The following is a 24695-nucleotide window of genomic DNA, read 5'->3' as shown; positions in this document are numbered from 1 at the left end:
TGGACTCCATTTCCCATAACCCACTGCCTTGACTAATCAGCCATGATTACATTCAGCTGTTGCTCATTTACTTGTTAGTTTCTGTCTATATAAGCCTGGTTCATTCCGTCACTCTTCACTAGGCCTTGCATGTCTGTGTTTACTGCATTTTTGAGCCTTTGTATCTTGTTCCGCCTGTGACTTGGTTTTCTGGTCTCATTATTTTACATCAAAGTACCGCAAGAGCGATATGAGAGCAGACGGCTGAAGCTTTAGGCTTGTTTGAGATGAGCAAAATCTCTGCAGAACTGATCACAGCTGATCACTGCAAGATCCATGCCGGTTAGAAATGTGTCCAAGTGTAGGCCGCCTTGTTCTGATGTCATGCTGACGCGTGTCAAGAAAAACAGCGAGGCGGATTCTGCAGTCGGGCGCAGTTGCTCTCCACCAACTGCGCTGATCAAAAGCACGATGGGAAACAACTTGCTGACGAAATGGCTTAATGCTCATCAGTTTAAACAACTGTGATGTATTGTTCTCTTTTAAAATGTTTGATTCTAAAAATCTACTATGTTTTTGTGTATATTAATTCCCAAACTCTGGATTTATGCGATTTGTCTTATGCGATTTCTAAAAACCAATACAAAAACATGTCTTTATTAAAGTAAAAATGATTGATAAACACGAATGGAAATGTTAATCACAATTAAACTGATCCGGCTACGCCACACTGGTGGGGCACCAGGGAAATAACTCCCAATAAAGACACACAGGTAATTTTTACCAATTGAAGACAAAGAGATAATGGGAGATGTGCATATCAATACAAAACATATTTTTTATAAACATTTTTTATAAGTTTATTATAAAATCACCAGCATCAATAAAATGCTCTCTCCATAATAAAACACAAACAAAATGATTGAAGTAGTTCTCCAGGGCCAGGATTAGCGGGAACAAGGCAGGATATGACTGTTGGTCATTTAACATTAGATATAGGCCTAGATATGATATAACTACAAACAATGTCAATTAAAATTGAATTATAAAGTGGAGACTTGGAGTAAGCTTTTTGTTACCTATTTAAAATATCTACAGCAAAAAATGTGTTTGTGTAATCGTGCTTAAAGGTGCCGTAGAACCAGTTTTCAAAAGATGTAATATAAGTCTAAGGCATCCCCTTAATGTGTCTATGAAGTTTCAGCTCGAAATACCCCATAGATTTTTTTAAATTAATTTTTTTAACTGCCTCTTTTGGGGCATCATTAACTATGCACCGATTCAGCGCGCGGCCCCTTTAAATCTCTCGCTTCCCCGCCCCAAGAGCTCGCGCTTGGCTTAACCAGAATAAACAAAGTTCAAACAGCTAATATAACCCTCAAAATGGATCTTTCATGCAGCATGTCTAATCACGTAAGTACAGTGTTTATTTGAATGTTTACATTTGATTCTGAATGAGTTTGAGGCTGTGCTCAATGGCTAAAGCTAACATTACACACTGTTGGAGAGATTTATAAAGAATGAAGTTGTGTTTATGAATTATACAGACTGCAAGTGTTTAATAATGAAAATAACGACGGCTCTTGTCTCCGTGAATACAGTAATAAACGATGGTAACTTTAACCACATTTAACAGTACATTAGCAACATGCTAACGAAACATTTAGAAAGACAATTTACAAATATCACTAAAAATATCATGATATCATGGATCATGTCAGTTATTATTGCTCCATCTGCCATTTTTCGCTGTTGTCCTTGCTAGGGTGACCACCATCAAACAAACCAAATGTGGGACGATTACTAAGTTTGTGTGGGACAATGTGGGACAAGTTGTTTCCAACAATAAAACACAACCTGAAGCTGTTATATAATGTCTATCTAACTTAAAAACAACATTTGTATTCTGCCTTTCAGCTGATAAAAATACTTTGTTCTTTAGTCCCTTCCAGAAAACACCATTACATCACAATGTAACATAACATGTCTTTATTTTACATGTAATTTAAATTAAACATCACTGACCCTAAAGGCAGCAGGCATCATGCAGATAACTATTTTTGAATTAGGTGACCAGATTTCTGAAATGAAAACTGGGGACATTTCCTATTTGAATGGTCAAAAAAACAAAAAAAACAGGGACAATACATTTTTGAATGTTTTTGTTTTTATTTGTTGTGGGTTCCTTATAGGCTATTATTACATTAATAATTGATTTAGTTTTGTTATTAGGATTTTTGCTCTGGTTTTACAATTCACCCAAAAAACTTTTACACAATTAATAGCCTACCCCTGTAAAAGCAATTCAAAACAATATGCCTGTTATAACATTAGTGTGACTTTACAAAAGCACATTACAACATAAATAGGCCTATAAGAAGATAGATATTTAACAGCATTTAACAAATATTTTTTAACATTATTGAATTTAATATTTTAGCTGTTTTTTTACTGTATACAGAAATTACAACTGTTTTAACTTTTAACTATTTTTAACTATTTTGCAATTTATACTCATTTTAAGCACAAAGTACGTGTATTTTTTAAATTTTTATTTTATTTATTTTATTCATATCTGAGTGTAGTTAAGGCGTGTTGTGTGAAAATTACTGCGGACTGCGGAACTTTCGCGGACGTTTAAATAGATATAGTTATATATATATATATAGTTAGCATGTTACTATCTTGAAACCGATAACTATGTTTATTTTGATATTTGACGATAATGGCGCTTTGGTCCAGATTACGTTCCCCATGAAGTAGCGGCGCGCGCGCGTAGTGTAGCTGTCAGCCCCCTCTGTTGGAGAACATGATCACTAATTTCTCCAGCAGGCTGCTGTATGTTCGTCGGTCTTTTTGCAATCATGTATATGCGGGTTGTTTTGAACAAGCTGTAAAACGGGGACAGCTCCAGTCGGGGACAGAACACCAAAAACCGGTCACCATGTCCATGGTCACCCTATTTTTGAAACAGTTCTGACCAAGTCCAACTCCACTCCACATTTGGATTGACAGCCATCACAGCCAACTAATGACTGTGTTTACTCCTTTCTTTTCAACCATTGGATAGGATTTAAAAAACGGCTGTTGTATTTGTGTAAGGCGGGATTACTTCTGTCAAAGCGCTGTTAGATGAAAAACTACGCAGCAAAAAAAATAGCCTAAATAAAATGCTTTCTTAAAAAGGCAAAAGAACGCATGCACATTTTCTTAATATTATAATTAAAAACCAATAGTATGATGAAAATGCGGGACATTTTCTCAATATGCGACGTGTGGGACAAGGAGTCAAATTGCTGTGCGGTACAACGCAAAGCGGGACAGGTGGTCACCCTAGTCCTTGCTTGCGCTGTTGAGTCCATGTGGCTTTATTTAACACAGTAGCATGATGGTTTCTAATGCTAATGCAATGCCATCTGTGGGGTCAAAGGTCATGCACATTCAACTTAAGTGTCCTACCTTGCCCTATACAGACTGAGATTTCTCTGGATTCCCTGAACCTTTATTCAATATTATGTATGGTAGATGCTGAAAGACATAATTCTTTGCAATCTTGCATTGAGAAATGTGATTTTTGAATTGTTTGACAATTCTCATATTTGGCACAAAGTGATGAGCCATGATCTAACTTTTGATTCAAGAGATTATATTCAGATTATATTGCTGGATTATAATTATTATATTTGTTTTCATCTTTAAAGTTGTTGCTAGTAGGTCTAATGGTGGGACAAAATATAATTTGAATTTCACATGGTGATGTACTTATCAATGACATTTGAATCAGACATCACCTCTTCTCTTGTCACATTGTGTCTTGTGTGTTGTTTGTTAATAAACCCTTAATTCATTCTGCACTTGAGTCAAATAAGTTTAGCAGGTACAGAATTTTGATGCATATTACCATATTTTCCCCTCACTGATGGAAGATTTTATAACATTTATAAGCTACCTTTTTTATATTTATAGTACAAAGTACCCTAAATAACTTAAGGGTTAACTTTTATGGAGTAGCCACACTGTTATTATCAAATGCTTATGAAATAATAAATCACCATTACTAACATCATTCAATCTGTTCACTTTACAGACGGAGCATGAAGAGACTGGACCTGTTAGATTCAGTAGCTCTTCACTGCAGTACATGAGCGAGGTTGGATCCTGATCTAGGAGGTGGAGAAAGGTAGGTTTAGGGATCAGTGTTGGTGTAGGTAATCAGTACTGTGAATGACATGACCAATGAAATCTTGAGAATCTTCTGACATCACACTTGGATGTGGGCCGGTTGGATGTCCACTGCAGGCGAGAAGCTTCTCATATGCTGGTTCATCTGGTGAAGCGAAGTATATGAGTGGGAGGAGTTGGATCTGGATTAATTATTTTTTTTAAAGGTGCCCTGGAATTTAAAATTGAATTTACCTCGGCATAGTTGAATAACAAGAGTTCAGTACATGGAAATGACATACAGTGAGTCTCAAACTCCACTGTTTCCTCCTTCTTATGTAAATTTGATTTGTGCAAAAGACCTCTGAAGAACAGGCGAATCTCAACATAACACCGACTGTTACGTAACAGTTGGGATCATTAATATGTACGCCCCCAAATTTTTGCACATGCCAGCCCATGTTCAAGGCATTAGACAAGCCAGTATTAACGTCTGGAGCAGCACAGCTGAATCAACAGACTAGGTAAGCAAGCAAGGACAATAGCGAAAAATGGCAGATGAAGCAATAATAACTGACATGATCCATGATAACATGATATTTTTAGTCATATTTGTAAACTGTCTTTCTAAATGTTTTGTTAGCATGTTGCTAATGTACTGTTAAATGTGGTTAAAGTTACCATTGTTTCTTACTGTATTCACGGAGACAAGAGTCGTCGCTATTTTCATTATTAAACACTTGCAGTCTGTATAATTCATAAACACAACTTCATTCTTTTTTTTTATTTTATTTTTTTTTTTTTTTTATTGGGTTTTCAAAAATAATCAGCGTAGACAAAAGTGGATGATTGAAACATTAACAGTATACAATATAAATAAATAAAAAAAAAGAGAAAAAAAAAATAAAAATAAAAAATAAAATAAAATGAAATAATATTTATATAATATATATATATAAAAAATAATAATAATAATAATAAAAAAAAATTATAATTAAAAAAAAAAAAATAATTAATAAGAAAAAAAAAAAAATAATTAATTAAAAAAGATTAAAAGAAATTACAGCAGTGTGGTCAAATTCAGAATTACAGTATCAACATGTGAGCATTTAAGGGTACATATCAGTCTTATAGTCAATGCCAAGACAGTTCAAGGGGATTGTCCACAGCTTCTGGAATGATTTAGATTTACCTTTTAACATATTTCCAATCTTTTCCAGAAGTATAGTTTCTTTGATCAGGATTATCCAGTCCTTAATTAGAGGTGGTTCAGTACCGACCCATTTGTTCATAATTGTTTTTCTCCCTAACATCAGTAAAGTTTTAAAGATATCTGAATATTCCGGGCAAGAGGAGGGCAATACACCAAGCAAGCACATGAGCGGGGATGCTGTAACCTTCTGTTTACATATTATAGATAATTTATCACAAACACCATTCCAAAAATCAACAACCAAAGGGCATTCCCAAAGACAATGAAAGAATGTTCCAATGCTATTTTTGCATTTAGGACATTGGGGAGATACAGTAGTATTTATTTTGCTATATTTATTTGGAGACATATAGGCTCTATGTACAATATTAAATTGCATTTCTTTAAATCTGTTGCAGACTGAGATATTTGATGGTAATCTAATAATATCTTCCCAGACATTTTCGTCAATGTCACATTTTAAATTCTTACTCCATGTCTTCTGCAACAATATCAGATTGTCTGCTTTGTGATGGCTTACCATAGAGTAAAATTTGGATATAAAGTGTTTGACTTCGGTATCCTTAAGAAAAAATCTATCCAAAAAGAAATCAGAGATATTCAGTGTAAGACTGGCATGTCTAGTCTGGACGAAATGTCTTATCTGCAAATATTTAAAAAAGTCCTTTTGGGGGATATTATACGTTGAGCGTAGCTCATTAAACGATCTAAAAACACCCTTGTGGAATAAGTCGTGTATCCTGTATATACCCACATGAATCCAGTTTTTAAACTGAGAGCCCATATTAGTATGGTGAAAATTTGTATTACCTGTCAGTGTGGATAGTATGGGCAAGCTCTGATTATACTTGAGAGACCTTCTAATCTGTGACCATGTTTTAACAGTTCTGATAATGAGTGGGTTTCCTTTTACCTGGTCAGGGATTTGGGTTTTCTGGTCTAATAAGTTAACCAAAGAGACTGGGTTACAGAATTGTTGTTCTACATCTACCCACAGAGCATCTTCAGGTTTATGTATCCAATCTAGGACAATCCTAGCCTGTATTGCCCATACATAAAATTTAAAGTTTGGAAGTGACCATCCACCTGTATCAGTGGGCAATTGTAAAGTTTGTAGTTTAACTTTAGGTCGTTTACTGGCCCAAATAAATTTAGACATAGCTTTATTAAGATCTTTTATATCGGCATTTGTCAAGTTTAAAAAAGTCATGGATAACGGGTATAAAATTTTTGGGAAGATTATCATTTTTATAAGGTTTATTCTTCCCGAAAAAGAAACTGGGAGTTTTGACCATCTTGTGAAGTCTTCCTTGACACGGGATATAGATGTTTTAATATTGGCGTCATAAAGTTGTGAAAGTTTAGGTGTAATACGGATACCTAAATATTTTATACCTTTAGGAGACCATTTGAATGGTTTAACAAAATTAGGTTCAGATTTGTTTAGTGATCCTAACGGCATTATCTCTGATTTGTGAAAATTAACTTTGTACCCAGAAATGACTCCAAATTGCTTAATACAATCCATTAGTTGCGGTAATGACATTTGCGGGTTAGTTATAGTTAGTAAAATGTCATCAGCATAAAGCAGTATCTTTTGTTGTCTGTTACCGATATTAACACCCTGAATTTTTAGATTATTTCGAATGTAAACTGCCAAGGGTTCTATTGCTATGGCAAATAATAAAGGGGAGAGGGGGCAACCCTGACGAGTTCCCCTCTGAAGCACAAATGAGTCAGAGAGAATGCCATTAGTTAATACAGCAGCCTTAGGTGATGTATAAAGCAATCTGACCCATTTTATAAAGTTTTCACCAAACCCAAATCTGGTCATGACATCAAACATATAACTCCACTCCACCCTGTCGAACGCCTTTTCGGCATCCATTGCTAGTAAAATTCCAGGTATGGAGTTTTGGTCAAGATGGCATATTATGTTAAATAATCTTCTAGTATTACAATAGGAGTGGCGGCCTTTTATAAACCCTGTCTGATCTGGGTCTATAATGTTGGGAATTATATATTCAAGACGTTTAGCCAGGATTTTAGCTAAAACCTTTAAATCTACATTTAACAAACTGATTGGTCTGTAAGAGCTGCATTCCTCTGGATCCTTTTCTTTTTTATGTATTACAGTGATATTAGCTACATTCATATAATTAGGCAGTTTAGATACATGAAACGAGGTATGGATAGCTTTCAAGAGGTATGGACTTATTTTATCATTCATAATCTTGAAAAATTCCACTGGGTAGCCGTCAGGCCCTGGAGATTTTCCTGATTGTAAAGAATTAATTGCACTTTTTATTTCCAGTAGGGAAATGGGGGCTTCTAAGAGTTCTTGTTGTTTATTGTTTATTTTAGGAATATGAAGATCTTTAAAAAAAGTGTTTTCCAATGTACTTTGTTTATCTATTTCTGAGCTATATAATTTTTCATAATATTGTCTAAACATCTCATTTATTTTTTTGTTTTCTGTTATTCTACATCCAGAGGAATCTTTAATTGCTGGGATATATCCTTTTGTGGACATCTTTCTAACTAATCTAGCAAGGAGACGATTGGGTTTATTACCCATTTCAAAAAATCTTTGTCTTGCGAATAATATGTCCCTATCTGCCTTCCTAGTAAGTAATTGGTTTAATTGGGCTCTCAAAGATTTAAGTTCAACAAGAAGTTGGGCTGATTTTGAGGAGTGAAACTGTTTTTCTATTGTGAGAATTCTCTTTTCTAGTTTCACTTGCTCAAATAAGAAGTCCTTTTTTTTTTTACTAGTGTAGGCAATTATCATTCCTCTTAGAAAAGCCTTGTAAGCTTCCCAAATTGTTCTAGGGTCCATTCCATTTGTATCATTGGAATAAAAATATGCATCTGTCTGTTCTTTTAAGTAATCAACAAATTTCTCATCTAGGAGATGGAAAGGATTAAGTTTCCATATCCTTGATTGGTAATTAGGGCGAGGTGGTAGCATTGTAACAGTTACAGGTGCATGGTCTGATAAAGTTATGGGGCCTATATCAGATTTCTCAGCTAATCTTATCATCTGATTTGAAAAAAATATATAATCAATACGTGAAGCAGTTTGATGTGGGTAGGAATAAAATGTATAAGCCTTAACAGTAGGATTTAAAAATCTCCATATGTCATTCAGACCAAGCTCTTGACATGAGGTTTTAATAATACTAGCAGTTTTAGGGGCTGTGTTAGCTGCTGGTGATTTATCCATATCTGGGTTAAGGTAGCAGTTAAAGTCCCCTCCGAAGATTACATTGTTACAGTCTAGGCACGCTATTTTATTATAAACCTGGGAAAAGTAATCATCATCATATGTATTTGGAGCGTATATGTTTGCTATCACAACCTCCTCTCCATACAACAGGCCCTTTATAATAACCATTCGACCTTCTCTATCAGAATAGCTTGTTTGTAGTTGAAATGGTAAATTTTTATGGATCAGTATTATTACTCCACGCTTTTTGGTGGAGAAAGATGAGTAATAAAGTTGGCCAACCCAGTCTCTGCCGAATTTTTGGTGCTCAAGATCATTCAGGTGGGTTTCTTGTAAAAGAGCAATATGAATTTTGTCCCTTTTCAAAATATTTAGGATCTTCTTTCGTTTAACAACATTGTTGACGCCCTTAACGTTCCAAGTACGTACCCTTATGTTCGAGCTATTTGTATTACTCATTGATAGTTAGTATATCAATTATATGTATAGGTATTAACTGCTTTAAAGTGCACACACTGTTAGAGAAAATAAAAAGCATAATAAATGAATAAAAAGGAAAACCACAACAACTTGAGTCACAGAAAACAAAAAACCTCCTGCATGAAAACAGAACTGTGCAGGTGGACAAAAAGCTTTTAACCCCAAACGTGAACGGGGGATGTAACATTGTGAAAACAAAAAAAGAAACTAAATTTGTAAACCTCTCACATTCGTCGGCTGGTCCTGTTAAGGGTAGCCAGAAAAACAGCAGGCAGAGAGGTAACAGCGTGGGAGTCTTATGTTCATAATTTCGTAGCACGAAGATGTTTTCTCTGCGTGTCATAAGTTTATTGTTCGTGTCAACGTTGCTCCAAGCCAAACAGGCTAACGTGTATCACAGTAGTCCGCACTGATTGCAGGATATATTAAACAGCGCTTTACACATTTTGAACGACATAAGTACCTGTGAGGGGATATTACAGTCGTTGAGTCGATTCCAAGAAGGCGTTCACCTCCGCGGGCGTAGTCAGGTAAGTGTCTTTGCCGGCTGCGTTGAACACTCTTATGGTGGCGGGGTAGATGAAGGCATATTTGAATCCTGCTTCCCGCAATCGTCTTCGGGCCTCTGCCGTCTCCGCTCTCTTCTTCTGCACGCCAACCGAGAAATCTTGAAAAACGACACTTGCTTCCCCTCAATGCTAAGGTCACCCGAACGTCTCGCTGCTTCTAAAACCAGTCTTTTGTCTTTGTAGTTGTGTAGACGAACGATCACAGGTCTCGCTCTCGGATGTTCACCTTCGTTTCTCAGTGGACCAGTTCGATGCGCTCTTTCCAATTTTATCCGTCCGTCCTTTGCGTTCATATTTAGAGTGGCCGGGATCCAAGTTTCAAAAAAAGCTGTCGAGTCGCTCCCCTCTGTGCCCTCTTTGAGACCAACGATTCTGATATTCTGGCGCCGGCTTCGATTTTCAAGGTCTTCTACTCGTTCGAGTGTTTTTTGCAAAGACGACTCGACAGACGCCAGGCGCGTTGAGCTGTTAGCTTGGTTATCTTCGAGGTCGGAGATTCTCTGTTCAGCCTCTATAACTCTCTTAATCATGCTATCCAACTTGCCAGAAATTTCAGAGATTGGATCGCATATAGCTTGCAACTTCTTTTCAAGAACAATCGATACTTTTTCGACGATACAGTTTACTGCATCTCCCGATAACGTAGTCTCATTAGGGGCAGATAGGCCTGGGTTGTCGCCATCTTGCTCAGCTGCTGCGCTCTTGTTCTGGCGTGTATTTCTTCTTGCTTGTTTGTTTGTCGGATCCGATTGCGACCAAAAAGCGTCGAGGGACATCTTGACCACTTAATCGTGAATTCTATGCGCGTTTGAAACGAGTAGGACGACTTTTTTTTTAAAGAAATGTCAGATATAAGGCGAGGAGCTCCGTCAGACACGTCTTGCAACTCTTATAGCATCACGTGACCCCCACAACTTCATTCTTTATAAATCTCAGTGTGTAATGTTAGCTTTAGCCCCGTTAGCCACAGCATAGGGTACTATCAAACTCATTCATAATCAAATGTAAACATCCAAATAAATACTATACTTGTCATGATCACCAGTTGGAGTGCCCTAGTTAGCCACCAGAGGGCACTCCAACCCAGACTATAGCCTCACCACTGCAGACTTCATTTCCCATAACCCGCTTCCTGGACTCATTATCTCTTCATTGCACCCAGCTGTCTTCACTCATGTTATTAGTGTCTGTCTATATATACCCTGTGGTAGAGGGCTGCATTGGGTTTGTGCTCCCGCGGGACCCAACGCAAATCTCGCGGGAGCGGGCGGTTTTACCTTTGCTGCGGGCGGGAGTGGGCGGTCAGAAAACTTTGCGGGAGACCCGCGGGGAATGGTGGAATTTGGTGAGTAATAGAAATGGTCAACAAATGAAGTTGAGAGGAAAATTAAAGCGGCTCTTTAATGATAAAAGCAAAGCAAGACAAGTCAGACACTTGGAAACAATTCTTAAAATTCGCGCGTTTTATTTTGAGCATTCTCGCATGATCTAGTGCACCGCCAGAGAGGGCATTCAGTGTGTGTGGGCGGATCATGGAAGAAAGACGCACAAGTCTGCGACCACAGTCAGTCAGCAATATACTTTTCCTGGAGTAAGTAATGCAAGGCCCAGTGATCATTAGTTTAAGTAGGCTACGTTATTTTTATTTATTTATTAGTATTATTTATTTTCTTTTTTGCAATAGCCTGTTGAGGCATTCTATTTATTTTATTTATTTCATTTTATATTTAATTTGTTTAAAGTAGGCTACATCTAGTCTACTTTGTAAGTCCTATGTACAGGTGTTTATTTAATAAGTTAAAGTTATCTCGTTTTGTGCTTTGGCTTATTTACTTAAACTGTTATTTAAACTGCTTGTTTAGTTAATCGTTCGGTGAGTGTGTATGCAGTAGGCTGCGTTCAAAAACTGAGGTGCCGCTAGTTGTGGTTTTGTTTTAACGGTTAATGTTTTATAACGCTAATAAAGAAAACTACCCAATGTTTTTATCACATGTGGTGCTTTGTTTTTGTGGCTACTTTCTTATTTAAACGCAATCATGTTTAAAGTCTGTTATTCTGGATGTTAACTTGAACGAATTTAGTCTGAGAGTATTTGTTTAGGCCTGTTTTCACAAGCTCTGAGAGAAAGTCCGCGGGAGCAGGTGGGTTTGGACACAAACATTGCGGGCGCGGGCGGGAGTGGAACACGCGGGTTGCGGGAGTGGGCGGTCCTGGTCAGACATTCAGCGGGAGCGGGCGGGTGCGGGTTAAGGAAATCAGTCCCGCGCAGGGCTCTACCCTGTGGTTTTAGTCATTGTTTGTCGAGTCTTAACCTGTGTTACTTGCTCTTGGGTTTCCTGTTTCTCTGTTTGGTTTTTTATTTTGTGTTTCTGGTTTCTTGTTTGGACTGAGTTTTATGGTTTTGACCTTTGTATGGATGACTATGATTTTGGATTACCCTTATTAAACTGCAATTGGATCTTACCATCTTGTCTCAGTGTAATCCGTGACAATGCTTACATGATCTGATATGCTGCATGACGAACACTTTGTAAAGATCCATTTTGAGGGTTATATTAGCTGTGTGAACTTTGTTTATGCAATGTATTATAGAGTTGCGAGCTTGGGGCGGGGAGCCTTTTGTAATTCACATTTTTATGTTCTTGGAATTTTTGTACCTTGTGTTCAAGTTAATAATAAATTATTAATGAGGTAATTATTTTAATCTTAATTAACATTTTAACATTAAAGAAAGTGGACATTTTAACATTCATGGAACGTTACAAATGAACATCCTTTGAACTTTGTATCGATAATAAAATTTAGGTGAAAACAATGTTTGGAATGTTAAAAGGAATGTTATTCTAACCTTAAGAAAACGTTTCAGAAACATTAAGCAAACTGGACATTTCCACGTTTTTAGAACATTTCAAATCACTGTTCCCACAACATAACTTTGTTAACTGGGAAATTGACAATTAATTGTTTCTGCATCTGACAAAAAAATCACCCATCACTAGTAAGCAAGGATGCAGAATATTTTATCTGACTAAAAAGGCAAAACAAAAAACAAGAAGTTATAATGAAAAGTGTGTGAGAAAGCATTGAAGGCTAGCTACTGTATCTTGTGGCTGAAATAGCCATGTCAAAAAAAAAAAAAAAAAAACGCCACACAATCACAAAGACGGTAATCTTACCAGCATGCAAAGCCATCATTAAGACAATAAGCAGCAAAATAAATATTAGAGGTTCCCCTGTCAAACAATACAATTAGCAGGTGAATAGAAGAAGTGTATAGACATTGAAGGTGTGCTTTTGGAAAAAATCAGATCCAGTCTACTTCTTACATAAGAGGCACTTAGCAAAGACACTCCTGAAGGACTCTCTGATGTACTGGATATAATGTTAAAACATTTTAAAAATGTGTCTTAAGTTTCTTATATTATACATATAATTTATAATAATGTTAAAACATTCTTATATATATTATATATATATATATATATATATATATATATATATATATATATATATATATATATATATATATATATATATATATATATAAAGGTTTAGTTATAGTGAAAGGAAGGACGATAGTAAATTGAGTCAACATTTAGTCTCATATAAAAGATTATGTCCTTGTGGGGTCCAATTAAAGGACCCCTCAAAGTCAAACATTCCGTATCTTTTGTACTTTGTGGGTCTTCTGGACCCCAAAGTAATAAATACAAGCTCTCACACACACACACACACAAAAAAAAAAAAAAAAAAAAAAAACCCACACACACACACTGATCTCACTGTCTATCTGAGGATTCATTACACACATTTATTCTGACATGTTATTTCACTGACAGAAGTTCAGCTGTAGTATTAATGTAATGAAGAGAAAATAAGAGACTATAACATCTCACTGTTACTGATTCATCATGAGCTCAAAGCATTATGGGTAGAATCTCTCTACAGTCTATTCTGATTCATCAACACAGTTTCAATGATGATTTATAACCAACATTAAACCCAGGATAGAGCGGTTGAGTGAATGTGGTCTGGACTGTGTGGATGAGGCTCATTGTGTCTCCAGAGACGCTGTAGAAGGACAGAGTTCCTGCACTGTGATCCACATACACTCCTATTCTACTGCTGATGGACATTACTGGGAGTTTAGTCTGTATGTTATTGTGTCTGAATGAGTAACTGGAGGAAGAGCAGAACAAACTCCAGGACTGATCATTACGTCCAAACACACACACTTTACCCCGTCCCTTCCTGCTGATGCTCTTATATGACACTGATATACGCACATCATTCCCACTCCACTCAATCTCCCAGTAACAGCGTCCACACACACTCTCTCTACACAACACCTGATACACATTATCAAATCTGTCTGGATGATCAGGATACAGCTGGACTGTGTTAGTGAATGTAATCACTCTGTTCTTCTCAGACAGATGGAGGCGTTTATTCACTGTGTTCAGATCCAGATTGAACTGATGGGAATCTGATGGAGATAAAACACATAAGAATCAGGAATTATGAATCTGATCTTTTAATGTTTCTGAACTCTTCATGTTCAATATATCATCAGTGTCTCAGTACAGTTTACCAGATATCCTGTGAAAATCATCATTTAAATCAGTGGCTCTCAACTTTTTTGGGGCTGGTCTAATCAGTTGTAAGGCTTGATTTTCCTGTTAAACGAAAACTGAGATCAAGTATCCTGCAATAAAGCGTATCTGGAGAGCAGATCTTAAAAGAATAGCATAGGACAATGCCTTGTCCCCACACATTTGGTATCATTTTAAAAGTCTCAGTGCGGTTGGTAAAATGGTATCAATTTCACAGCAGTCACTAGAATTATGAAAAAGATGGAAAATTAAGGAAAATTCTGTCCTCTTTTTGGGTGGTGTCTCTTCTCCTCTCCCCCAAAACAGGTGTTGGTGTAATAAACATTTACGATCCTTTTGTTCTGGTCCTGGTATAAAAGGTAAAGAGCAAAGCAGTCATGTGGGACCTTCTGTAACCAGAACCCCCATACAGAGATGGGTGAATGTCTGAAGACATTCACCAAAACTTCACCCAGGCGTGTCGGATTCCGTTTTTGGGCCGATGCGGGGTTCCTTACACAGTCTTCCCTGAATATTAATGTTGGTTATTATTCTGTGTTCATTATAATTTAAAGGCCTGTTATTATATTTACACCATTCAAATGTTTGAGGTCAGTATGATTTTCTATTAAAAGAAAATGATACTTTAATTCAGCAAGGGTCCATTAAATTAATTCAACAATAAATGTAATAATTTGATTTACAAGTTTTTAAGCATTGTATATCTATTGTATTGTTGGTGATTTTCAGTGCTGTAGACTTTCGTGATCTTGAGCTTTCTTTAAATTTCTATCTGTCGCTCCAAAGGTTAAAGAGTTAACTTGTTACAAAATCCTGTTTAGAATAACATCATAGTTGAAATTTTTTCAGAAGAGTTTTCAGTTTCTTACTTTCCTGAAACTCTTGAAAATATTTTTTTTTTCTACTGTAATTTTACCTCTAAATCTTGGGTGAATGTTTTTAATTGGCTTTCAGTGAAAAATAATAATTATTTATTAGTTAAAAGATGTTTTTGAAGAATATGTTAAATCCCCAGTTCAATGCTGTCCTGATTTACATCTTTGTTAAATTCACGAGTAATAAATTTGCATCAAACTCATGCATTCAGATGGAGATTTATTCACGGTGGAGGAGCAAGTTTTGCGGGAGCACGCACGGTGCTCACACATTCGGCTACATGAATGTCTGCTGTGAATAAAATGGAACATGCTTGGAATAATGAGAATATTAATATTTAATGTAGCAATATCCTATTTATTATTTGATTATTTAAATCTCAAGTTTAAAAGCACTAAGACGTGTTATATAGTTAAATTGATTTTGTCTTGCATTTTATCTCAAATTGTCATTTTAAAAATGGGGAATCTAGCAGAAATAAGTTAATTCTGCCTCTTATTTACAGGTAAGCATGAAGCTGTTTGGTTTATATTTTTATTGTAATATAATAGGCTACATATTTTAAATGTTAGGCTAATGCACACCTGTTGCTGCCAGAATAACTCAGAGATGTGGATTGGGACGGCAGGAACACAGAACAGCTAAACCAAAGTACACATAGGCAAACATAAGAACAGACAAGGAGTGCAGGGAAGTGAGTCCATTTAAAGGGAGTGATAACAGTGTGATCTAGGTGCGGGGGAATCCATGATGATAGGGAGTTGATTCGGAAGTGCGTGCAGGTGTGAGACAGGGAGGATGATGGGAAATGGAGTCCTGGGGAGACGTGAGCTGTAACATTACCTCCCCCTCCCGAGGGACGGGGGTGGGCGCCCTGGAGACCTACACATATGTGAGGGAGGTGCAGGCAGGTACGGAGGTCTCCAGGGCGGATCTAGGACCTCGGGCAGCCATGGCGGGTCAGGAGCCTTGGGACGCCAAGGCGAAATCAATTTCGAAATCAGAACCATTTAGAAAGAGAATCAGATTAATAGACTCGACTAGGGAGAAGGAAAAGGCAGGTTCAATATAACGGATCGTATCCTCGCCTAGGCCCTTCAGAAAACAGGCATTAAGTGGAGCATCTGGCCAGTTCACTAGGCAAGAAAGCTCAGAAATTCCTCCACGTACCTCTCCAGCGGGCAACCGTCCTCTCTGAGGGTCCATAGTCGGTCAACCGCTGAGCTGGTGGATCTGCTGACTGCTGGAGGAATCGGTACGAGGAATATCCCCATCTTGTTACTCATGTCCTCACGATTGTGGTCTGTTCTTCTGTTATATGGTCTAGTTGCAGCAGGAACACTTCAGAATCAGACATCAATAAAAGTGGGTTTATTTAGCAAAGGAACACAGAACAACTAAACCAAAGTACACATAGGCAAACATAAGAACAGACAAGGAGTGCAGGGAAGTGAGTCCATTTAAAGAGAGGAGGTCCGGGGAATCCGTGATGATAGGGAGTTGATTCGGAAGTGTGTGCAGGTGTGAGACAGGGAGGATGATGGGAAATGGAGTCCAGGGGAGACGTGAACTGTAACATTACCTCCCCCTCCCGGTAGGTGCGTCCTCGCGCCATGGATGGAACAACCGGGGAGGGGGGGTGGGCACCCTGGAGACCTACACGTGAGGGAGATGCAGGCAGGTACGGAGGTCTCCAGGGTGGATCTAGGACCTCGGGCAGCCATGGCGGGTCAGGAGCCTTGGGCGGCCATGGCGGGTCAGGAGGGTGATGGGAAATGGAGACCAGGGGAGACGTGAACTGTAACAGGCCGGGGGTGGTCAGAGAAAAACACAGACATTCTGGATTTGGATGGCAATTAAATCACAGACTAGCCCCTGTAAATGGTGAACATACCTTGTGTCCCCCTGAGAAACAATTACCGTCCAAGGAGAGTAAGTAAGTAAGTAAAGTTTATTTATATAGCACATTTATCACAGCAGAGCTGACCAAAGTTCTGAACAAAGTCAAAGATAAACATAAACATAAACATAAAATAAACAAAACAGATAAAACAATAAAACATAGACAAAATCCATTTAAAATGCCTGGGAATAAAGATGTTTTCAACTTCATTTTAAAAGTTGTAATGGAAGGTGCAAGGTGAATGTCCAGTGGAAGTTGGTTCCAGAGACGGGGGGCCGCAATAGAAAAAGCCCTATCACCCTTCGTTTTTAAACGTGAACGAGGGACAACCAAGAGAGCTCTATCAGAAGATCTTAGAGATCTGGAGGATGAAGAAGGAATAAGATGAACCGAGAGATAAGATGGGGCTTGACCATTAAGAGCTTTAAAAACAAACAACAAAATTTTAAATTGAATTCTAAAATAGACAGGAAGCCAATGAAGAGAGGCTAAAATTGGTGTAATGTGCTCTGTTTTCTTTGCCCCGGTCAACAGTCTCGCAGCTGCATTGTGTACCATCTGTAAGCGTGCAATGGATGACTGAGGAAGACCCAGATATAATGAATTACAGTAGTCAAGGCGAGAGGTAATAAAAGCATGAATGACTTTCTCCAGGTCATTAAAAGTTAAAAATGATTTCAGTCTCGAGATGATCCGTAACTGATAAAAACTGTTCTTGACAACTGTATTAATTTGCTTAGTTAAGCAAAGTTCAGAATCCAGAATGACACCAAGATTCCTAACCTGGGAGGAGACTGAAGGGAAATGCTTGCCAAGCTCATTTATAAGACCACTTTTCAACTTAGGGGGACCAAAGACGATTACTTCCGTTTTATTTTCATTTAGTCGAAGAAAGCTATTGGACAGCCATTTCTTGATGTCCCCAAGGCAGGCCAATAAGGGTTGAATAGTATCGCCAGCTTTCAATGGTATGTACAACTGGGTATCATCAGCATATAAATGAAATGAAACATTGTGTCTCCTAATAATGTCTCCCAAAGGTCGCATATATAAATTAAAAAGAAGTGGCCCCAAAATGGATCTTTGGGGCACTCCACAGGTAATAGGAGCAACAGATGAAGAAAACCTACCTAACTCAACAGAAAAAGACCTGTCTCTAAGATATGAGTTGAACCACTGCAAAGCAATACCCCCAATACCAAACCGATTTTCTAATCGGCAGAGAAGAATATCATGATCAACTGTATCAAAAGCAGCTGTAAGATCAAGAAGCAGCAGAACTGAATTTTTACCACTATCCACTGCAAGCAAAATGTCATTGAATACTTTAAGCAAAGCAGACTCAGTGCTATGATGAGCAGAGAAACCAGATTGGAGAGGTTCTGTTAATTTAGCTGTATTCAAAAAGGAAATCAATTGTGAATATACAACTTTTTCTAAAAGTTTTGATAAAAATGAAAGCTTAGAGACAGGCCAATAATTATCAAGGCAATTTTCGTCCAAACCCTGTTTCTTAAGCAAAAGTTGAACTACAGCATGCTTGAAACATTTCAGGACAACCCCAGCACTAAGAGACAAGTTAATCAATGACTGAATGGAAGTACCAATTTCAGAAAAAGAGGCCTTAATAATCTCAGAAGGAATGACATCAAGTGAAGAGGCAGTTTTCTTCATCTTATTGACCAGATCACAGAGTTCCCTCAAAGAAACAATTTGAAAACAAGAAAAGGAAGCCGGACTTCCCAGCGAGAACAATGACAGATCTGATGACTGCAAGGTAAAAGAGGAGCGAATAGCTAACACTTTATCTGAAAAAAAAAGTAAAAATTTTTCACAAAGTTCAGTTGAGGGTTCCACATGAAACTGACAACCTGGATTAATTATTGAATTAATCGTGGAAAACAGAATTCTAGGTCTATGAGAGTGTGTAGTAATCAAACCTGAAAAATACTTAGACCTAGCTGATTTTGCAGCTTTCTGAAAGTTAAGCAAACATTCTTTGAAAAACTCAAGAGACACAGTTAACGAATCCTGTTTCCATTTCCTCTCCGCTTGACGACATGCCCGCCTGAGAGAGCGAGCATTATCGTCGAGCCAGTAATACGATTTCTGTCTGGGTGACTTTAACTTAAAAGGTGCAATAGCATCTAAAATATTAGAACAAGATGTATAGAGAAGAGAAGTCAGTTCATCAGGCCCAATGGAAGACTCAAAAGCATTCAGAATAGATCCTTCAACAGCGTTAGCATGATAGATTTCACTAAACTGAGGAGGAATAGATGAATTTATACAATGAGAGTAATGGCCCAGATGTTTTTCCATAACTGCAGAATTCTCAGCATGGACATTAAAAACAATAGGGCAATGATCAGAGAAGGAGACATCTTCTATGGTTACATCTTCTACACCAACACCATTTGACAAAATAAGGTCCAGTGTGTGACCATGGATATGAGTTGCTCCATTTATATGTTGCATAAAACCAAAAGATTCCAAAATATTACCAAATTCACTGACCAAGGGTCGACCTGGGCAGCACACATGTATATTAAAATCACCCAATAATAACAGCTGATCATATGATGGCATGATATGAGTTACAAATTCACAAAACTCTCGTATAAAAGCACTGTCAACATTAGGTGGCCTATAAATAAACGCACAGAACACTGCAGTGGAATCAAATACTCAACTGATACTCAAATGATGCATAACTCCCGACAGAAACAGGACGTACGTTAAGGGTTTGTTTAAAAACCATGGCAACCCCACCGCCCTTGCCAGTACATCGTGGTGTACTAATAAAACAACAGCCCGGCGGACACAGTTTTTCAAAAACTGACGACTCCCCGGCAGAGGCCCATGTCTCCGTCAGGAAAAGGATATCCAAGTTGCGTCCAGTATAAAAGTCATTTAAAATATAAGTCTTGTTGCACATGAACCTAGCATTGACTAAGGCCATGTTGAGATGAGACTGTGGTTCCGGGTTCCGATCCAGTCGAACAAAATCCAGTTGGCGAAGATGTAAACGTTCCACTCCTCTCCGGCTAAGTCGTAAACGCGGCAAAGCGGAGGTAGCGGAGAACTGGGCAGTTTTCCAGGTAACCAGCTTCCATACAACATTTGATGTTAAATAGGGCTTGGCGATCGTAGGTCAGCACTGAGTCTACATGATACCAGTGCAATACCACACAAAGAACAAACAGTACAGGTAACGTTACTACAGACTGAAACACACAAGAGAGACGGCATGCCGATTGCACTGGCGCCATCTTGGAAGTAACACGAGAGCTATAGTTATGCTCTCTGTCCTACTTTGTAAATGTGGAAAATGTGCAATTAAAAATAAATAAAAACAAACAAAAAAAAAATGGTAAAGACATTTATGGTACGTTTTCACGATGTACTAAATACGGAAACGTTTTTTCTTTGTACAGATGAAAATGTTATCAAAAAAAATCGCTGTTCACACGGATCCACGAAAATGACCAAAAATGTTGTATTACGCATACCAGACAAGTAGTTGCTGATGTAATTATTTAAAGAAAGATTAGCCTACCTGTCTGCGTATACACATTTTTATACAGGCTCTCACTCCAAACATGCATGCCTATCCACCTTATTTATTTACAGTTTACTGCACTTTGATATTCCTCTCATTATTTCTCTATAGCAGCTAATAAATCAGTAGTCTCGCAAATTTACAGAAAAACCTTATTTCTGCTTTGAAAATTAAGGTGGATAGACTAAACACACAGTACGCATGTGCATGACATCACGTTTTCACAGATTCGCGTTTCTTGTTCAATTTCTGATGGACTCGATCCGTGCACTTGTGCTACTGACAACAGGACAAATGCATTTGAAATGTTCACATTGAGTAGAATGTTGTTATAATGTTGCAGATCATTTTCTTTTGCAAGTAATTACAAGTTTCATCTTGTAAATATTTGGCATATACAAATGCCACCCAAGAACACCTCAACACCCCCCTATTGAAGATATTGCTTCCATTGACCCCCCACCCTCTCTGCACGAAGAACATGACCACACTTTGAGTTTTTCTGCTTGTTTCTTAGTGACTTACATTGTAGGAAGTCGTTCCTGGTTCTGGGAACAATGTTGGTGAAAGTGACTGTGGAAATCAACAGACATGAAGAGTGTGATTATCATGACAAGAGAAAATTATCCCTGCATCCGTTCCTAAGACATTTCTAATATGATCTTCTACATGATATGAGATGATGGAGGATCATTTCTGAGAGCAGATGAATTTCCAGGACTTTACCTCTGTCAGAGATCTTCTTCAGCTCCTCTTTGCAGAAATCCTCCAGTTTGTCTCTCAGCTGACGGGCAGATTCTCTCACGCCATCAAAAGAGTAGAGAGAACTGAAGGGATCGTAATTTATGTCTGTAGATTCAGGAGGAGCTGAGAGAGACTGGAAACTCTACAGAAAACAGAAATCAAAGCTCATCACCTCCACACTTCAGCCAATAACCTGCACTACTGTCAGATTTGAGCAGCTCTTGTTGATCTTTAGTAACTCTCCTCAATCCAGCACTTTCACAGCATCAACTTCATTCTTCTCATGTTCATTATATCATGTTAGAGCTGTAAGTTCTAGTGTTTGACACTTACACTATATGTGAACTTTCTAGGAAAACACTTGATGATCAAACATCTGTCAATAACATAAATGTAACAGATCAAGAGCATCAATGGAGTCACATGGCAGGGTTGAGTAGATTTGATCAGGAAAAGCAGTTCAAAGACAATGAGTAGCTTGAACATGTGGCTCTGAAATTCACAAGGACTCTTAGGACACGATCCCAAGGTCAGATTTTGTGGTTTAAATACACTGAAGCATTGCTAATATACAGCCTCACTTCCTGTTTGAGGACTTCACTGTCAAATTCATGAATGTGTTCATGAAAATTATTATAAAAGGTTTCAGCAGGTTTGAAGATTATCTGACTTTGGTAAACATTAATCAAAATGTGTAATATAAGTCAAAGATTGTAAAAAGATAAGAGATGATGGAAAAATCTAGCGGGTGGAAACTTAAACTAAAATTGTTTAAATATTAGTGAAGCTTTGAGCTGTTGATGTCTGGAATCTCAATATATCTTTCAGGAAAATGTTTCCTAAGAGATTTCCAGAGCTGAACTGCATTTGTAAGTGCGTCTCTTTCAAAAGAAGAAGATCAGATGAGAGTCTGACTGATGATTATATAATAACCGAACACACAGATCAACACTTCAGTCAACGGCTCATTCTGCTCTCATGAAATGTTTCTCTGTGAGTCTCTTGCTCAGTCCACTATGATCCTGTTCTTCTAGATCTCTGTTACCTGCAGGAAATGGATGTGATCCTGTGTGTGTGAAAGCTGCTCCAGCTCAGCGTCTCTCCTCCTCAGATCATTGATCTCCTGCTCCAGTCGCTCCAGTCGTCCTTCAGCTCGACTCACTGCAGTCTTTTCCTGATCTCTGATCCGCTGTGTGGCCTCAGAGCGGCTTCTCTCAATGGAGCGGATGAGCTCAGTGAAGATCCTCTCACTGTCCTCCACTGCTGTCTGTGCAGAGCGCTGTTAGGACACACATCACAATCACACAGTGGCTTCAGTGAGTCCTGACTGAGACTTCTCAAACTTCTCTTCTTCTCCAGACTCACCTTATGAGACTCCACAGCCTCTCTCAGCTGCTGAAGATCTTTCTCTCTCTGCTGGATCCTCTGCTGGAACCACCTCTGCGTCTCTTTCAGCTGGTGCTAAAGGACAAACCAATGACAGAAGAAACATCACATAAATCATCAAGTAAACAGATATGAATCCAGTATCAGTGAAGTGCGGAGATTCAGGGTTAAAATTCTTTCATTGTTTACTCATCCTCATGTCTTTCCAAACTTGCATGATTTTATCTTGCATAACACTTATTTTGAATAAGTACTTATATTTGAATAAGTAATTTTACTTATTCTTTAACTTTCAGTAACTTTACAACTGCTAAAAAGTACGTTCTATATAGTATGAATGTAATCTGGACAAATCACATTCACCATGTTGTCATTATCACATGATCTACCAGCATCAGTTGCATTGCTTCACTGCCATAAATTCTCTCCAGTGGCCTCATGGGATAAAGTCCATCGACCGCACCCTTCAGAATCTCAGAAGTAGTTGGTCATCCAGGTACTTTTTGCCTACTTTTTTATGATTACTGTGAATTAGAACATATTCCTTCCCCTTTCTGGCCTTCCTAACGCAGATTAACTTGATAGTTTCCTCAACAGTTCACAACATCAATCTTTTATTGTGTTCTCATCATTTTTATAAAGACTGCTTTCTGAACCATGCAGGGGTACGTTTCCCGAAGCGAACTACGGTCGCAAGTTCCGTTGTTACCAATAGAGTTCAATGGGACTTACGACTATGGTTCCCCAACGATGCTTTCGGGAAACGCACCCCAGTTCAGATGTTATAAATGAAGTTAAAAACATAGGTTTGGGAGGAGCCTAATCATTCAGTCCTGTCAATCATCATTACAAGCGTTTTAAAGTAAACCAGACAGAGAGGGTGAAAACAGACATTAAATATGTAAATGTATTCTAGTAGACCCCATGAACAAAATTATGAACCTGTAAATGAACATAATGGGACCTCCTTAAGTTCATACCTGTTTCTCTGTCCTCTGTGCTGCAACTGATACAGTGTCGTGGTTTTTATGTTCATCCATCGTACACAGCACACATATACACTCCTGATCAGTGCGGCAGAAAACCTCAAGGATCTTGTCGTGTTTCGTGCAGATCATCTCCTGCAGTCGTCCAGTGGCTTCAATCAGATTGTGTTTTCTTCCAGTACAGGCGTCATACTGCACATCTCCAGCTCCAGTGTAACAGTCAGCAGGAAGTTTAATCTTCTTCAGTTTCTCCACCATTTCAGCCAGAATGGTGTTTTTAGCTAGAGCAGGTCTTGGACTGAAGGTCTGTCTGCACTGAGGGCAGCTGTAGACTCTCATCTGATCCTCCTGATCCCAGAAGCCTGTAATACAGATCTTACAGTAACTGTGTCCACAGGGAATGGCCACTGGATCCTTCAGGAGATCCAAACACACTGAACACATGAACTCATCCTGAGAAATTCTGGCTTCTGCCATTTTACAGCATGAACACAGAGACACAAACGCACAACAGCTCAACTACACTCAGGTGAGTGCACTCTGAACTCAGGTGATTCTTGTTTCCTGGTTCTGTGTTTTAGTGACGTGTTTAAAACAGGTGTGTCTGTAAAGCAGCTTCCTCATTCCTGGTCCTGAAGAGCTGCTAAGTTTTTAGTTTTCATGTTTGTTCGCACACACATTGTGTTTAATCAGTCTCAGTCTCAGACACACGTGAATGTTTTTACTGGGATACCCCAAAGAACACGATTGGGTTAGTTTTGGAGTAGTTATGAGAAGAAATTGAGTGGATTTTGTGGTTAAAACCTGGCAACCCTGTTTGTATCATTTTTTTGTGCATGCAGGTCAGCTCACATCCATAATCTGATATTGGCCATATTTAAAACAACATGAACAGCTATACAAAAAAATCAGATCTGAGCAAAAATGAAGGTTCACAGAGTGAACGTACTGTTACTCATACTGTTGTGAATGGGAGAAAATGCAACGGGCAATA

General features: G+C 38.2%; 1 protein-coding gene across 1 annotated transcript; it reads right to left on the bottom strand.

Annotated features, from left to right (window-relative positions):
- Positions 1–13247: 13247 nt before the first annotated feature.
- On the bottom strand, positions 13248–24233 carry LOC137024883 (E3 ubiquitin-protein ligase TRIM65-like). The gene is made up of 6 exons (XM_067392825.1): positions 23696–24233; positions 22695–22790; positions 22375–22608; positions 21312–21471; positions 21111–21158; positions 13248–14117 (listed from the first exon to the last, which is right to left on the bottom strand). Exons 1-6 carry the CDS (start codon positions 24176–24178, stop codon positions 13594–13596), a joined length of 1545 nt encoding a protein of 514 aa, XP_067248926.1. The 5' UTR covers positions 24179–24233; the 3' UTR covers positions 13248–13593.
- Between the last annotated feature and the right edge of the window lie 462 nt (positions 24234–24695).

The sequence above is a fragment of the Chanodichthys erythropterus genome, chromosome 8 (genome assembly GCF_024489055.1).
Source record: "Chanodichthys erythropterus isolate Z2021 chromosome 8, ASM2448905v1, whole genome shotgun sequence".
NCBI lineage: Eukaryota > Metazoa > Chordata > Actinopteri > Cypriniformes > Xenocyprididae > Chanodichthys > Chanodichthys erythropterus.
The sequence above is the reverse complement of the archived record's forward strand: the minus strand, read 5'-3'. Positions and strand labels throughout refer to the sequence as shown.